The 17,102-nt window shown below is 34.0% G+C and overlaps 4 protein-coding genes across 8 annotated transcripts; 3 read left to right on the forward strand and 1 right to left on the reverse strand.

Moving 5' to 3' along the window:
- The first annotated feature begins 945 nt into the window (after nt 1-945).
- LOC111916765 (tetratricopeptide repeat domain-containing protein PYG7, chloroplastic) lies at nt 946-3,582 on the forward strand. 5 transcript variants are annotated; one of them, XM_023912422.3, is made up of 6 exons: nt 946-1,208; nt 1,524-1,581; nt 2,320-2,343; nt 2,507-2,787; nt 2,882-3,028; nt 3,124-3,582. In XM_023912422.3, exons 1-6 carry the CDS (start codon nt 1,068-1,070, stop codon nt 3,406-3,408), a joined length of 936 nt encoding a protein of 311 aa, XP_023768190.1. In that variant the 5' UTR covers nt 946-1,067; the 3' UTR covers nt 3,409-3,582. The 5 variants fall into 5 exon arrangements, with proteins under 5 accessions (XP_023768190.1, XP_023768192.1, XP_023768191.1 ...); XM_023912423.3 differs by having other exon boundaries at nt 947-1,208; nt 1,527-1,581; XM_042899168.2 differs by having other exon boundaries at nt 1,192-1,208; nt 1,527-1,581; nt 2,216-2,343.
- Nucleotides 3,583-4,374: 792 nt separating this feature from the next.
- LOC111916764 (protein SENSITIVE TO PROTON RHIZOTOXICITY 1) lies at nt 4,375-6,784 on the forward strand. The gene is made up of 2 exons (XM_023912421.2): nt 4,375-4,528; nt 4,945-6,784. Exon 2 carries the CDS (start codon nt 4,954-4,956, stop codon nt 6,418-6,420), a length of 1,467 nt encoding a protein of 488 aa, XP_023768189.1. The 5' UTR covers nt 4,375-4,528; nt 4,945-4,953; the 3' UTR covers nt 6,421-6,784.
- A 2,886-nt stretch (nt 6,785-9,670) lies between these two features.
- On the forward strand, nt 9,671-10,820 carry LOC111916763 (uncharacterized). The gene is made up of 2 exons (XM_023912420.3): nt 9,671-9,827; nt 10,244-10,820. Exon 2 carries the CDS (start codon nt 10,261-10,263, stop codon nt 10,645-10,647), a length of 387 nt encoding a protein of 128 aa, XP_023768188.1. The 5' UTR covers nt 9,671-9,827; nt 10,244-10,260; the 3' UTR covers nt 10,648-10,820.
- Nucleotides 10,821-11,747: 927 nt separating this feature from the next.
- Nucleotides 11,748-15,279, reverse strand: LOC111916762 (DEAD-box ATP-dependent RNA helicase 5). The gene is made up of 13 exons (XM_023912419.3): nt 14,628-15,279; nt 14,406-14,530; nt 14,148-14,255; nt 13,693-13,773; nt 13,457-13,535; nt 13,266-13,351; nt 13,073-13,129; nt 12,923-12,990; nt 12,752-12,820; nt 12,570-12,663; nt 12,317-12,481; nt 12,095-12,187; nt 11,748-12,004 (listed from the first exon to the last, which is right to left on the reverse strand). Exons 1-13 carry the CDS (start codon nt 15,118-15,120, stop codon nt 11,915-11,917), a joined length of 1,608 nt encoding a protein of 535 aa, XP_023768187.1. The 5' UTR covers nt 15,121-15,279; the 3' UTR covers nt 11,748-11,914.
- Nucleotides 15,280-17,102: the final 1,823 nt, after the last annotated feature.

A 17,102-nucleotide genomic window follows, 5' to 3' on the forward strand; every position in this document is an offset into this window, starting at 1 on the left:
TACATGTTGCACCATCTAGGGTTGTTGTTGCGCCATGAAGAAGCTGTTGCGCCATAATGGACCATCTTGGTACATGATGCGCCATATTGATTCCTTTGTTATGCCATGTTAATCCAAGTATGCCTAGAAGATGATGATGCTTAAGATTATTCCAGAAGATGTTGCATGACAGATTGTGATTGGTTGCCATCATTCATGGGCCTATAGACCAATGAGCTTGGCTCATAGAGTTTTAGGTTTGATCCCTCAAGTATAAATAAGCTTACACCCCTATCATTGTAAATTGCTAGATTTCTGTGAGAGCTCAAAGTGAGATACAATTTCGAGTGCTTGTAATTGTTCTAGAAAGTTAATAATATCTTCTATCTCGTTCACCCGTGGACGTAGGTCACCTTGACCGAACTACGTTAAATATCGTGTTCTTTTTTATTTACGTTTTTAAGAAGTTTTATGTGTTTACAGAAGTTTGTGTTTTGATATTTGTCTGAAGTGATTAACTTGATTTGTTGTCACCCAACAGTAACTGCATAAGAAAGATGGTAAAATTAACTTTCATATATACAAAACACAATCATGAGATAAAAGCAAAGGGCATTTACGATAGACGCATGAGTATATGGTAATATTAATACCTCATGAGTGAAATAAAATCATAGTTATCAATATGTTTTTGTCATGAAAAACATATCGTGAATTTGCTAGTGAAATTTTCATTATTTTTGGAAAAATATAGTATTGTTGTGATATATTATGGTGGTAAGTTTGGTGAATAACTAAAAAATTAAAATTGATGATCAACTTATTTAATTTTTTTTTATGAGAAATCTTTATACTTTTTCTCTTAATAACAAGTTTGTAACTTAAATAATCCACAATTTATTTATTTATTATTATTTTTTTACCTTACGGCAAACAAGATGCCAATCTCTTTTATACTGGTGAGTATCGAAGCATGGGAATACCGTGGAAGATACAGATAAACTTATCTTCTCAAGCATCCAAATTCCAACGACCATCCACCATTTTTGAACAGACGAGGCGTTCTTGAGCAGGCAGAAGTAGAAACGATGATCCTTCAATCACGAATTTCACCCCCTCTTAAACAAATCTCACTAATTCGCTCTCACGGTTCTCTCTTCATCCCCGCTTTTATTTCCCACAAGCTTCCCATCAAGATTAACTTCACTCGCCAACATTTCTCCGTTCAGGTTGCTCTTTTGCTCTTCTATTGTTATCTATAACTTCACCCATAATTTCGCTTCTTCTCAACGTATGCTATGGTGTCGGAAACGTGCCAATAATACTTCATTCTTTAGTGTCGATTGATTAGTCGGAACTGTGATTTTGGACTCTTTCTGTTTTAATACAACAAGGATGCACTATTGCACTTGAATTTTAATGTTTCTTCCCCAATTCCAAATTGATGTAACAAATTTGTTTTTGACATTGCAACACTATCCATATGAATTCGTGTTTGAGAAAGAATTGATATGGATATTAACTATATCTTTCATACCATAAAGCAGACATGTAGAAGAGAATTGGGAGCTTTTCAGACTGTTACCTCAGCAAAACTTGATGGTAATTTCATTGGCCCCTGTCTGTGTCTGTTACTGTAACTCTATATGGCTGTTGCAATCACATAATTTTCTTACTAGCTACTTGTATAGGTGTAGTATGCTGTGTTACATATGCAAGTGCTTACTCCCTCTTAATGCAATATTTTCAAATTTGAGTTGTCCTTAAAACAATTGCATACATTTTTGTGTGTATGTTTTTGAACCTAGTCTATTATTTTGTCCCTTGGTATTGTGATCCACAAGTTTTCTTTGTTTTGTCCCAAACAAGGAGCATTTTCAACATTTGGTCAAGGATTAAATGCGAGAGATAGCAACATATCCATTGATTTTCTTATTATAACACTCTGCTTTGCTTTCATTTCTACCTATTACCACGTTGTATATTGAAAAATCCATCTAATTATAGCAATGTCACCCAAATACAAAGCAATTTTCAGTAGATTTTCCAAAGTATAATGTCCGAATAAGAAGAAAATTGAAGATCGAATGCTATAATTGGATATAGTTCTGAGTGATCTAAAAAACTCAGACGGCATGAATGAATGATACAATCATGATTTTTAAATCAGAATGATTCAGTATCTTACATAAGCTGAGTTTAAACCGAGTCTTATATTTTCCCTTCATTATTGTAGAAACTGAAGTTACACGTTTATTTTTAAAAAATGATCATATTCTTGTGTCAAGAATACGCTTTATTGGCTGCAATATATTGATATGCGGTGTGTATCTTTGGCAGTCAATGGAAGAAGGACAATACAAGGTAATGTAACCATAATCTAGCATCCAAGGTCTTGAATTTTTCATTTTTTAATTTAACAAAGGTACATTAGTGATTAAAAACATTTTGAAGAAATCCCACTAATCCACTATTACTAAAGAATATACCTCGTAAATCTCATGGAAATCCGTTTGTTGTGTTGCAGAATCAGCAAGTGGGAAAGATGCAAGAAACTCAAAAAAGGATTTGATCAGTATGGCAGTGTTTTCAAGTGGGTCAATGAGTTTGTTGACTTGGTCAAACTCAGCAGCTGCAAGTGAATATGAGAAAATGAATCCTGTTTATGAGGTTGGGGAGTTGTTTGAATTAGGGATCCAGCTGTCATACCTTCTTTTGCTATTAGGGTTGCTTGGTGTCGGGACCTTTTTTGTCATCCGCCAAGTTCTTGTCCGCAGAGAACTCGATCTTTCTGCAAAAGAGTTGCAGGTGACCACTTTCATTAATTTGTTTTTTTTTTTAATAAATATTCAAACTTGTCTTTTTTTTTTTTTTAATAAATAAATAAATAAATAAATATCAGGAACAAGTGAGGAGTGGTGACGCGAGTGCAACAGAGCTGTTTGAACTCGGGGCAGTGATGTTGAGAAGGAAATTCTATCCAGCTGCTACAAAGTACTTAAATCAGGCTATTGATAAATGGGATGGAGATGACCAGGATCTTGCCCAGGTATTAAAAAAAAAAAAAAAAAAAAAAAAAAAAAGGACACGTGTGGAAGTGTGATTTGATGTTTTTATTTTTTTAACTTAAAAAATTGGTTGTAGGTTTACAATGCTTTGGGTGTGAGTTACGTGCGTGATGGGAAAACGGAGAAGGGAATATCTCAGCTTGAAACAGCGGTGAAGATTCAACCAGGGTATGTGACGGCTTGGAACAATTTGGGCGATGCTTATGAGAAGATAAAAGAATATAAATCGGCTCTAAAAGCATTTGAGGAAGCATTGCTATTTGATCCTAACAACAAAATCGCACGCCCTAGAAGAGATCAATTGAAAGAAAAAGTCCAACTTTACAAAGGAGTCGTCCCTCTCAAGTCCAAGCAAAGATGATTTCCATGTAGAAATTTCTTAATTAGCTATTGTTGTTGTCAATTACTTTATAAAATTTTTGCTTCAAAAATGTCAACTTCTTTTTCGTTTTTCTTATATTTTATTTTTGATGGATATCCGAAATATAAAGATGGATAAAGTTTGTTCAAGCAATTAAAGACATCTCTTGTTTTATTTTGATTAAGAGGTCAAAGTATGTAGAATGCATATTCCACTTGTCTTGGTACATCAATACAATCTATTTTGATCTACTATAAAATTAAGTGTATCAGTTTTAGTTCAAACATATTTTAATCATTACACAACTCATCACATACATCTAATTACACTGACATAATAATTTTGACATTAAAAAACGAAGTAGTATACCAAAAGTAGGGCACCATGTGTCTTGTGTTAGATGTTGTCGCTGCCACTTTACTTGCCACATATAGTTGACTCCAATAATAATGCACGAATGGTAGCTTCTTGGAAACACACTTCTGCATCTCTTTCATTCAATTTCTTTGATAGGGCCCTCTCTAATGGTCCGGAAAAAGAAACAAACTACACAATATAATATCTAAAACTAATATGATTTGTGGAGTTTATGTTTGAAATAACAGAAACTATTCAATGTTTGGGTTATATTTTTTTTTCCGGGTTTTTTTTGAAATGACATTACTTTGCCGATAATAAATAAAATTGTTTATTTTCTTAAAAATTGCCTAAGCATATAGTCAGTATACTCAATTTGCCCAAAATCTAAATAAAATTTTGATGCTACAAAAATCAATTTTTTTAATATATATGAATGAAGATGCTTGAATATAAGTTATTCTATTTATGATGAGGTTGAGAAAGCCAAACCGCTTGCTTGTTATTAAACCATTGACCAATAGGAAAAAAGTACATAAAAAAAAAAGATAGAGAACAAGAAAGATCAACGGCCCTGATTCTTTCGCTATATTTACGAAGAAGACAACTACTTGGACACACTTTTACACCAAAAGTCAGATTCCGGATTAACTCTCTCTCTCTGTTCTATCATTCTCTTCATTTCCCCCCTTTCATTCAATCCTTCAAACCCACCTCCACATCGACATCTTCTTCGTCTATTATGCAAATCTTCTTCAATCTGGTATACGACTCTCCTTCCTCTTTTTGATTTTCTCATTTGCTATTTATCAATTTAACTTCAAGTTGGACTGTTTATATTGATTCTTGTTTGTGAGTCTCGTTTTTACTGGATACGTGCCTACTCCTATGCCACAACTTCCTATTCACCATCTTCATGTCGTGTTGTGACCCTAATTTTGTTACAAATGTATGTTGACTTTTGGTTCAGATTGATGATGAAAATTTCAATTTCAATAGGATTTGACTTTGATCTTTTTAGTGTTTATGAGCAAAATGACATGTCATATTAGATTAAAAGTTAATATTTCAGTATGTCGATCTTTGTTATTTAAGTATTTTAGGGTTTTTAATTGCTATATTCTTCATGTAGATGGGAATTGATTCTAAGATTCTAATATTGAAATACTGTTTTATTAGATCTAAGAAATGGATGTTAGAAATAAGCAGCTACCTTCAGACCCATGGGCGAAGCCTTCTTCCTCTAATGAATTATTTGATGAAATCTGTCGGGATAGTCATCAGCTTTTCTCAAACTATGATTCACAGCAACAGGAGCAAAGGGAAAACTCTTCCATTTTAGATTATGATGTGATGATAAGAAAAAAATTGGAAACAATCCCATCTTCTTTGACCCAAATCAAGCTCATTCAGGAAGATCTCGAGGCTAAAATCAAACCTCAATTATGGGATCCCAAAACCATGCTGAGTAATCTTTCTATCATGGAAGAAAAGATTCATCAACTCCAGGAACTAGTGCAATTAATCGTTTCCAAATCATCTATGGATCAACCAAATGAATTTCTGATTCAACAGCAGCAACTTGTTACTGCAGATCTGACTTCGATTATAATTCAACTCATATCTACTGCAGGCAGCCTTCTTCCAGCTGTCAAACATCCAAATTTTTCTCCAAATCCAAATCCATCTGTTGGTAATGGAGTTGTCAGCCTTCCACAACATAAGCATTGTGATGATAATAATGATAGTGATGGTAACACTCATGGGAATATGGTAAGCAAGATTGAAGATCATTCAAATGAAACTGATCATATGGATGTCCATGAAGAACATGATGATGATGTTGATGAAGGAGAGAATCTCCCCCCTGGTTCTTATGAAATCTTGCAGCTTGAAAAAGACGAAATTCTTGCACCCCACACTCATTTTTGTGTGATTTGTGGGAAAGGTTTCAAACGAGATGCCAATTTGAGAATGCATATGAGAGGTCATGGAGATGAGTATAAAACCCCAGCAGCATTAGCAAAACCCCATAAAGATCCAGGTACAGAGGTGAAGCTTATCAAGAGATATTCATGTCCTTATGTTGGTTGTAAAAGGAATAAAGATCACAAGAAGTTTCAGCCATTGAAGACAATCTTATGTGTAAAGAATCATTATAAAAGAACCCATTGTGATAAAAGCTATACATGTAGCCGTTGTAACACCAAGAAGTTTTCAGTGATTGCAGATCTTAAAACACACGAGAAGCATTGTGGACGCGACAGGTGGATTTGTTCATGTGGGACAACATTTTCAAGAAAAGATAAACTTTTTGGACACATTGCTCTTTTTCAAGGCCACACTCCTGCAATTCCAGTGGATGATCCGAAAGGAGGGGTCATTGGTGGACATGATCATGATCATGGGGATAATTATAATAATAACATTGAAGGGTCGAAAGAAGTTGGATTCTTTGATTTTAATTTCAACTCAAATGGATCCGTGGGTGACCCGGGTACTTGTTTTTCGCCTTTGAACATAGAATCAAATATGAACAGGGAGTTTCCTCGAAGTTTATTTGAAGATTCGGACAATTTCTCTTTCCTTTTATCGGGGTCATCCAATTACTTGTGGAAAAATGGCGGGGAGACAAGTTCCAAGGATCTTCAATAAAATGACGAAATTGCCCCTTGGGCATAGCAAAGTTCTGTACTTGCGGGAAAAGGTCAAAGGTTCGAGTCTCAACAGCCAGACAGATAGACAGTTGGTTCAACTGTGTATAGATTTATATCTGACATGATCCTGCTGGAAGAATAACCCTTTTGCAGAAAATGATGACGAAAATTTCTTAGCCCATTTGTAGTATGGTTAGTCGTTTTTATGCTTCAAAATTGTATTTTGTGGCCTAGTTTGTGTCCATTATGACTTTGAATTTTGTATTTTCATAAATGGCAAGGTAAGCCATGTTTCTAGTATATTTGTATTATGGTTTTTTCCTTTAATATATAAACATGTCATCGTTTTGATGATTTAGCCACTTTTAGTGAAGACCGAATACATGGGCCTCTGTCCAATCTTGTTCTACTTTTTTGGGTTGAACAAAAAAAAATACAGTTTTGTTCTGTTGACATCAATATATTAGGATTGACTATGCTAAAATATAATCATCATTCATAATGTTTGAACATCTAGCAAACGATAGATTTTGACATATGGGTAAATAGGAAGTGGTTATTATGTAATGAGTTGAGTGTTGAACTTGACAAAAAAATTTAGAAAGTGAAGAATGACTCTAACTTCACAAAAGAAGTTGGTATAGTCTTGCCATCGCCATTGATACTTGGACTTCCTTACATATTGAGCTATATATAATTATATATCATCTTACAGATTTCATTAATGATGATCGGAAGTTACATCAAATGATAATCAAATTTTGTTATATTTGTAGCCATGAAAAAGCTTTTCTGATATTGCTAGTTCATAATAATTGATACACTTCATTTGTTTGGCCTAGTTTCCCTTTAAAAAACTTGTGAGAAAATCAGTACCAGATAAATATCATTGGTCTATCACAATTGAACATAAAAAAGATTTTGAATGCATGAAAATTTTAAATTTCTGTTGCACATAAAACCCTTCATATCTATTAGAAATTTAGCCAAGATAGCAAAACAACTGTTAATGATTCAACAAGGCCCTACACTGTATTTGATTTTACCTTAATTTAAATTTTCCTATACTAAACTTGAACCGAATTTCGGTAAACCGATTACTTGGTTTTTCATGCCCGAAACCCAATCTACCGAATCGTTAACAGGTTGACCGAATTATTCTTGTATCAGTTTTTTGGACATACTTAGTTGAGATCTTAAGATCTCGGCATGCTTCAAATCGATCATGATCGAGATCGTTTTTTTACTTATAAGATGTTAAGATCAACATCCAAAACAATCATGAGTTAAACCATTGAATTTCACTTTATTCCAATAAGAACACACCTGCGATATACTAATATTACAAGATATGACTCCTAAATTGACAACATAACTAAATTTTCGCCTTCAAAGACCACCCAACTTAGCCGATTTGGTGTTAATTGCTAAAAGTTAAAATATTAAAATACAACATATACTTTACCAATGAATACAACATACATTTTATTTCAACCATTTAATTCAACAAGCGCACAACCTATCATTTGTATCATTTAATGTAAAATTAAATACTCACAAATAAGAACCTACAATATTTTTTTATTAATTTTTATTTGATGCTTTTTATCATTTCATGCAACATTTTAAAAAATGGTCACATCAAGTCTTTGATTAATTATATTATGTGGTGGTTATGACACCAAGTCTTTGGTTTAAAAAGCATCTCCCAAGTGATGTCCGGAGAGAACAAGAAGCCGACGAATACATTGTCCATGCTCCAAAATGCAGCCTCCAGTTAATTATTTTTGTAATAATGCCGGAGGTTGATTTCATTGTCTGAATTGATGTTGACCTTATATTCCTTAATTACTTAGCAGACAAATTTTGACAAACAAATACAAGCTATAATAAGAAACTAATATTATTAATTTAGAATAACAATAAAATAATAAGTTAGTAAATAGATTTATGAGAATTCAAAACCCCATCAAGGCATCAACTACATACATATATAATAACCCTGCCCAAATAAAATATAAATATCATACGATGAATGATTATATAATTAAATATGTGTAAAATATGCAAGCATAATATTTATTTTGCACTTGGAATAATTATTTAAACTAATTTAATCAAGCAAATACATAAATTTAAAACACCAAACATAAAATAAAACATAAAACTACTCTAAATTGTTATTTGCGTCCCTCGTTCCCCTCATTAGCCGCCTAGTATCATCTTGTTTCGACAACGATCAAAACTTACAAACCAGTTTACAAGTTTCGCACTATATGTCGAGTTATTGATAATAGCATCAACAGGATCTCCCGACTACAAAATAAATATATACGTTAATATAAACCAAACTATCAAACTAACAATTACCAAAATTAGTGGCCGGACGTGAGACGAAATCTCAGTGGTTGAATATATGATTTTAAGGGTGACATGCCGAAATATTATATTACGCTGAAAAATTTCTAAAAAAAATTACGTCATATTTTAAAATTTGAGGGGTTGCACCGACCATTCCAGGAACCCCTATGTCTGTCACTGACCAAAATAGCAACAGACATCAAACCATAAATTACCAACATATCTAATGATATCACACACACACACACACACACACACACACACACATATATATATATATATATATATATATATATATATATATATATATATATATATATATATATATTACATACACCATTGTATATTATTCAATATATACATTATTTGTTAAACGAGTCTATCTCGAATTCAAAGCAATTTTTATTCAAATTCAAATGGATTATTCTAAAGAATCCTGATTCGAAACCAATACGTACTCTATCATTATATCATATATAAATACAAAGAGGAAGCCGTCAAATAGGTTACATATTATATACACTCCAAACATCTAAACTCTTCTACTCTAGTTCTCCATTATTCACTTTCGCATATACTAACTTTAGCATCGGAGTGTATTTTGGATTCCGAACCGAAAATACTGCTAACCAATTTGTTTTAGATGTTGATATAAATACCCTCGATGATCTAGGCATTCATCAATACCATTACTAAAATATCTAACATAAACCAAAATACTAAAGTAATAATTACCTAACAACTAAACTAATTTAAATATAAACCAAATACACAAGGATTATACTAGTTGGGTTAATAATTTTAAGAAGAATATATATGAAACGTAGACGGAAAATTATTAAAGATACTTTGGACTAGTGGTGTAGTCATCCAATGAGAACTCCTTCTCAAATCCGAGGCTAGGGTTCGAATCTCCTTGCTACTAAATTTTATTTTATTTTATTTTACCCTGTTGACTGCCGGCGTTTTTCTCTTCCATTCCTCCACCACCTAACCCTAATCCTTCTATTCAACTACTGCATCTCGTCTTCTTGTCCTCAACAGGTTTTCCTTTTCTTCATACGATTTATGTTCCATTACACCCATTAATTTTTAATTTCGGTTTCACCGTTTTGTGAATTTAGTGATTCTTATTAATCTTGAATTTTCATTGACGATTAACGACTCTACTTGTGTATCTGCAAGTCCAATCCGACAATCGCAAAAAACGAAGAATAAACCGGATGATTTCTTAATCTTTACTGGTTACAGACAATAATCATAAGTTAAATTACTTGTTCTTTCTAGTGATCATATATATGCCTGGCTATTTAATTGTTTATTGGTTGTTGTTAATAATTTGTTAGGGTTTGTTAATTAGGAGAAGGCTGATTTGAGTGATAGTCTGTTATTGCTAGTTGTTACTTGTATAGTAATCATGATTTGTCTTGATTCTTCCTAATATTGTGCATTGAAATCAGGTTAGCTGTTTTTAGTGATGAAGATACTGAAAGAGAATGCAGGGCTTCTTACAAATTTTGAAGTAGTGGATTTCCTACGTTCTAGAGGGGCTGCAAAAGATCCCACAAAGGTGCTTGCTCCCCTAAAACCTTCAGAATTCAAGGTTTATGACCACCTAGAGAAGAGTGTGCCTCCCAGTCAAACACGAGAAAGCATTGTTGAGTTTGTGACAAAATGTAAACCTTACAAGCTTTCAAACCCTGAGATGACGAGTGTCATCAACATTAGGCCCACATGTGAAGTGGAAATCGACCCTCTGATAGAGGATCTTGAGTCACGCCTTGGTGAAAATGTGGGTGAATTGGTGGAGTTGATTAAGCAAGTGTTTCCCCCTTCTCCTGATGAAAGTGAATCTGATGAATGAAAAGAAAGCAAGGAGCTTATAATGTAGGGTACTATTTGTCTTATGTTAAGGCGCTCTAGTGTCTTTATGATAAAGTGATGCAATTTTTTTTTTTTTTTATAGTAGTCGACTTTATTGCCTATGTGCTAAGTACTAACACTTCCTTGAGTTTAATCACAAGCTGTTGTTTTTAACTATCTTCTTTATATACAAAAAAAAAAAAAAAAAAAAAAAAAAAAAAAAAAAAAAAACATATAATCTTTCACATATCAGGTGCATTTCAACCCTAAATTTATTAAAGTACATTAGTTTAGGAAGGAAAAATAAAAATTTAATGCTGTAATAGAAAGAAATGAAAGTAGGGTGCTATAATACACAACTAAATTAAAGTACACTGTTATTTCTTGCATTTAGCATTTGAACCTCATTTTCAATTCTTTAGGTGTGGACTAATCAAAGTCAGCGAAGCATGTAATCGCCCAAGAAATAGCTTGTTTTCATTTTCACCCTGAAGCTGGCTTATACTTTGCAGGAAATAGCAATGTATTTTCTGCCCTCTTTTAAAATTTAAACTCTCTGAAAATAGCATCAAGTAGATTAATTGCAAGAAATAGCAATATACTTCAGCCCTTTTTTAAAATTTAAACCTTTTGGAACCATTTAAATAGCAATGTATTTTAAGCCCCTTTTCAAACTTTAAACTTTCTGGAAACTAGTCTTGGTGATTTAAGTCACACACAAAGTGGCAAATAATGACGTGACAATTAGTGAGTTATAAACAGCTCTGTAAAGTTTGTGAATTACAGGCTCCCATGACACGTTTGACACATGAAAAAAATAAAACAAATTGAGCCTTTTTATCATACATGTTAAATTATTTATTGTAATTTCATCACTTAAATCATTTTGTCATTGATATTTTCCTACACCAGTTAATTCTGTTTAATGTATATTTTGCTTACACATTTGCTCTTAGTGAGCATTTAAAAAAAGTTGTTATTTTTATAATCTTAACATTACCAGAACCATTGTAAAAGTAACAATAAGAATATGATCAACACATTCTAGTTCTCGTAGTCGTAGACTTGCTAGTAAGAATGATAAATAAGGATACAAAAACGTTGCATAAATAATCAGATCATATAAATACACTATAAGCTGATAGTAATGTCGCAGTTTTCATCATATTTATCCAACTATAACTCTAACATAATAAATAAATAAGAAAAGGAAACATTCGAATGAGAAAATATATTAAGAACACTTGGTTTTTGGTCAAAAATCTGAATCAATCTTCATCAGAGTCAAATGTAATCTTCGTGGCTTTAGGTGCATCTGCAGATATCTCTTTGAAATGGGCTCCATACAGCTTCGATTCCTTCATCCACAAATAAAAATATAATTTTCAATCTCATATCATTTCAATTTTGAATTTAATAAATGGAACAGTTGACCACAAAAGTCAAACCTTTTTCTTGACATGAGTCCCAAAGTTCAAAAGGTTAGCAGGTACATTCTGTCCCGCTTCTCTAAGCACATTTATCAGCTCCCCAGAAAGTGCCTGAATCACATTATATTGCATTTTTGTTATATATATATATATATATATATATATATATATATATATATATATATATATATATATATATATATAAAAAGCAAACATACAAACACACGGTGATAGAATTACCTTATTCTCCTTCATAAAGAAGGTATGTGCAACGCCCTTCTTGCCAGCACGTCCTGTTCTCCCAATTCTGTGGACATAATCCTCTGTGGTCAATGGGAAGCTGTAATTTATTACAACTTCAACATCTGGAATATCCAGACCTCGAGCAGCCACATCGGTTGCGATCTGAATACATCACACATCAATCAGATAAACTCTTCTTAATGTAGAAAGAACGACTTAATACAGAAAGCACTTAATGGATACTACTTACCAAGAGTGGAGAGCTACCATCCTTGAATAAAGCAAGTGCTTCGGTACGTGCCCTTTGTTGTTTGTCACCACTTATGGAAACAACCTTCCAACCCCTTCAAAAATATAAAGATCAATAAATAAGTTCAGTATAAAGACCCAAAGTACTCATGTCCTCCTTATAACTATGGTAAAGAAAAGCACCTTCTTTGCAACATACTCTCAACTCTGGATGCTTCCTTCTTGTACAAAACAAAAACCAGTACTCTGTTCCTGAGATTTTAGACAAAACAAAATACCAGATTAAGTTCAAAGTTTTCATGTGTAAACAAAGAGAGGGAAGAAAGAAAAAGGTGATTGCAAGAGATATTAAACCTTCTTGACTTGTGGTATTTCTCTAGCAATGTAACTAAACGTTCATCACGTGCTCGATCTTCCAAAACCTACATGTAAAAGAAAGATATATCAATGAAAATATCACATTACAAGAACATGAAAGTAAAAGAAAATAGGAGATTGCAATACCTCCACAATCTGCATGACATCATGGTTTGCAGCTAAATCCTCTGAACCTACAACAACCTAGAAAATAAAATATTAATCCAAGGTTAAATAGCAGCATATCTAAATACAATTATCCACGGAAAAAAAAAACTTCCATTTTATTGCCAAAACTATTGATTTTAGTAAACAATGCAGTGAAGAAAGATTTATATACCTTCACAGGATTTGGATCCATAAATTCCTGAGCGAGTTGATTCACAGCTAAGGGCCATGTTGCACTGAACATTACAACTTGGCGAACTACAGATATTAAAAGGTTATTAGATTTTGATGTCAAAATTAGTACTCTGATATAAATTTGGTATTGATATTGTAACTCCAAAGTTTTGTTAAATAGTCACATACCAGAACTTGTTTTGCTAAGAATAGAACGAACTTCTGGTTCAAATCCCATATCAAGCATTCGATCAGCTTCATCTAGTACCTGTAAGAAAGATCAAATTCAGGATTTGCCTTTGCCTAAAGAATTTACACTTGTTATGATTGTTTTCATTTAACAAAGAAAAATAGGTCATAAAAATGAAATTTTTTTTATCAGTTGTTTATTCCTTCCTAGGACAATAACAATAAGATGTTCTTACCACAAAAGAGACCTCTTGTAGCTGGCATACTCCCATTTCTATTAAGTCTTTCAAACGACCAGGAGTTCCAACAACAATATCCTGATAGAGATGTGAAGAAACAGCAAGCAATAGGTTAATTTAAGTTTACAAAAGCATTAATTTAAGTTGAATAATCATATAAAATACACAATCATTATCTTAAGAGTAACAAACATTCCCTTTGTATCATGAAAACCACAAGAGCTTTCATTTTGGGATGTACCATGAAATGCCAAGATTTCCAAGGAAGTTTCAAGTTATGGTTTCCTATTTTGTCCATGATCAATCGTCACAAAAGATTGAAGACATTGATTAGACCAAAATATCCCCTTACTATGACCCATTCATGGCAAAGGGGGCAATTAATAAAAGCTAAGTGGAGAGTTTTACCCAAAGGATCTTTAGAAAAGTGAAGAGTGGATATGTGATCTTACCATGCCAGATTTTAGAGCAGAAATTTGGGGTCCTTTAGAAGTTCCTCCATACACACAAACCGATCGAACCCCACTGGGTTTCCCAGCTTCAGATAGAACGTCAAAAATCTGCCAAATACAACAAAAATCAAATTATTGATCGAATAATAAGAACTGAAACTAGAATAAGTTCAATAAACTATGGGAAAAAAATGAATATCATAACTATCAACCATTCTAAGAAAAAGACTACATCTGAAACTGGAATGGAATACACACCTGTTGAGCAAGTTCCCTTGTGGGTGAAAGTACAAGGCAAAGTGGAGTCACTTTCTTGGTTGGTTTGTTTTTCCTCTTGTTCAAAATATGATTCATGGCAGGTATTCCAAAGGCCAGTGTCTTCCCTGATCAAATCGAAATCAAAACTTTAAACCCCAAACCACGAAACCTCTACTTTATAATTGAAACCCATAGTGATTTAAAGCATATGATCAAATTTACCTGAACCAGTTTTAGCAATGCCAATAAAATCACGACCATGTAAAAGAAAAGGCCACGAATTCGATTGAATTGGCGAAGGCTTACTGAAATTCTTGCAACACTCTAGCAATTCTTCAGAAAGTTTAGATTCTGAAAAGGAACTCAAAGCTTTGTACTTTGAATCATTAATATCTTTACCAGAGACCACAACATTATCTTCGGTTTCTCTAACCTCCTCCACTTCACCGCCATTGTTCTTAATTCCTTCTTCTTCTTCCTCTTTCTTTTGTTTCTTTTTCTTCTTCTTCTTCTTCTCGCTCAACTCGTCTGACCCATTCAGGATTTCGTTTCCATTTACAATTTCTTGGGGGGGTTCGACCTTTTCTTTCTTCTTTTTCTTGTCCTTTTTGGATTCTACAACGAGTTCAGGCTCTGGGTCTTCGAGCTTTCGCTTGTGGTCTCTGTTCTTGCTCTTCTTTTCAGCTTTAGTGATACCATCGCTGATCGTCGGCATCTTGACGGAAGAAGAAAAAATCAGTTTCTTTATGTATGCAAAACTTTAAGCCCGCAAGAAACTGAGAAGGGCGGAAGAGGCACGATATGTGGAGGGGACGAGTTTTTAGGGTTTTAGAGGTTGTGGAGTCTGTTGTACTAAAAGTTACGTATTCCTCCCTTGCTTTTTGTTTCTTTGCAAATGAAGTATATATAAAACAAAGACGTAGGGTGGATGGATTAATGAGTCGTTTGTTTCATTTCCCGGTTTTTATTTTTCTTTATGGTTTCGTTTATGGTTTTAAATTTTTGAAGCTACAATGAACGGTTTGGTTTGTGGTTTCAATATTTTCAAACCTTATAAATCTATATAAATTAAATTTTTTATATGTAATGATATTTTGTTTTCATATATATTAGTTTTTATTAAAACCCACTAACTTAATAACTTATGTCTCATAAATCAAACTTAGTAAATTAGGTAGCAGTCAATCCATTACATGTATCCTTATTAGTTATTAAGTAAATTTTATGATTGTTTTGACAGTAGACGGAGGGATTAATCTGCCCTACTCTCCACTCCAAATATGGATGTCAACGGGGGCAAACGGGACGGATATTGCATCCTCTAAGTCCTTAGAGTTATAAAGTCATTGAATTTATCAAGCATTGGCCCTTCTCTTTGGCTGAAACCCCTCCCTTAGCTTGGTTTTGGCATTTAAGAGCTTGCATGCATGTAAAGTTTGCATCTTTACGTGGAAACAATGCCTTAGGAGGCTAGATCTGCAATCTGGAGCTTTGGGGTAGCTAAAAAACGTCTGAACACAAAAAGGACTAAAGGAACTCGTCGAGTCCCTTAGCCAACTCGACGATTCGGGTAGGGTTTACCAGTTTTCGAGATTCCGAGTGATTTCTGTGAAGGACTGGAGTTTTCGGTCTACATGAGTTTTCGGTCTTCTGGACATTGAGGAACTCGACGAGTTACACAGGTAACTCGCGCAAGTTAACAAGTTACTCAGGTAACTCGACGAGTTGCTGGATGAACTCGACGAGTTGAGGTCAACATGGATTGTTGACCTTGACTGTGACCAAGGTTGACTTTGAGGGCATTTATGGTATTTTGGGATTGTGCCAAGTTAATCACATGATGCTTATAGGCAGTTGAGTTGGAGCAATGTGTGGGACTATCTGATCTTATCTTGTCAGTTCAGCATTCACGAGAGGTGAGTCTCCTCACCATACCAATGGGTCGAAGGCACCAATGTCGGCCCATTTTGTGATATGTGGTACACTCGTTGTTGTAGAGATACGTGGTATGATAGTCAGTTATGCTAGTTATATATGTGGTACTTGTAGGGAAGACCATGAGGGAGCCATGACACTTGGATGTAAGACCATGTGGGGGGAGCCCATGGCTTTTCAAGTAAAGACCATGGGAGGAGGCCATGACACTTGGATGTAAGACCATGTGGGGGATACTATGACCTTCTAGCTAAAGACCATGGGGGAGTCCATGACACTTAGGTGTAAGACCATGTGGGGGAGCCCATGACATCCTGGAGTAAGACCTTGGGAGGAGCCTACGGCGTCCTTATATGTTTGTATGCATTGTTTATGTGGTTTATGTAGCTTTTATAGCTAATATGATTGTGTAGGGTATGCTCTGGGGAACTCACTAAGCATTAGCTTACAGTTTGTGGATTTGTTTCAGGGACATCTGAGCCTAAGGGCAAGGGCAAGGGCAAGGCTTGGTGATATGAAATGCACTCTTTCTCAGGCGTTTTTTTATGGGACACTCGGATGATTGGAATAATATTGTTATTGTTATGAATTTGAAAACAAATGTATTTGAGATTTCATGGTTTATGGAAAATGTTTTTGACTAGTTAAAAATGAAAATTTTCTTTTAAAAATTGGGTTGTTACAAGTTGGTATCGGAGCCTTGGTTTGAGTGATTCGGGCACACTCTCGGGTGTGTCAGGACTCAAACTAAGGAAATGGTAA

This window comes from Lactuca sativa, chromosome 1 (assembly GCF_002870075.4).
Source record: "Lactuca sativa cultivar Salinas chromosome 1, Lsat_Salinas_v11, whole genome shotgun sequence".
NCBI lineage: Eukaryota > Viridiplantae > Streptophyta > Magnoliopsida > Asterales > Asteraceae > Lactuca > Lactuca sativa.

Excerpts from the sequence above, each read along its gene's own strand:
- LOC111916765 (XM_023912422.3), top strand. The coding sequence starts at position 1,068 with ATGATCCTTCAATCACGAATTTCACCCCCTCTTAAACAAATCTCACTA. Across the intron at positions 2,788-2,881 it reads TTTCTGCAAAAGAGTTGCAG|GAACAAGTGAGGAGTGGTGA; the intron begins GTGACCACTTTC and ends AATAAATATCAG. Across the intron at positions 3,029-3,123 it reads ATGACCAGGATCTTGCCCAG|GTTTACAATGCTTTGGGTGT; the intron begins GTATTAAAAAAA and ends AATTGGTTGTAG.
- LOC111916764 (XM_023912421.2), top strand. The coding sequence starts at position 4,954 with ATGGATGTTAGAAATAAGCAGCTACCTTCAGACCCATGGGCGAAGCCT.
- LOC111916763 (XM_023912420.3), top strand. The coding sequence starts at position 10,261 with ATGAAGATACTGAAAGAGAATGCAGGGCTTCTTACAAATTTTGAAGTA.
- LOC111916762 (XM_023912419.3), bottom strand. The coding sequence starts at position 15,120 with ATGCCGACGATCAGCGATGGTATCACTAAAGCTGAAAAGAAGAGCAAG. Across the intron at positions 13,352-13,456 it reads TCTTAGCAAAACAAGTTCTG|TTCGCCAAGTTGTAATGTTC; the intron begins GTATGTGACTAT and ends TAATATCTGTAG. Across the intron at positions 12,821-12,922 it reads AAATACCACAAGTCAAGAAG|GAACAGAGTACTGGTTTTTG; the intron begins GTTTAATATCTC and ends CTAAAATCTCAG.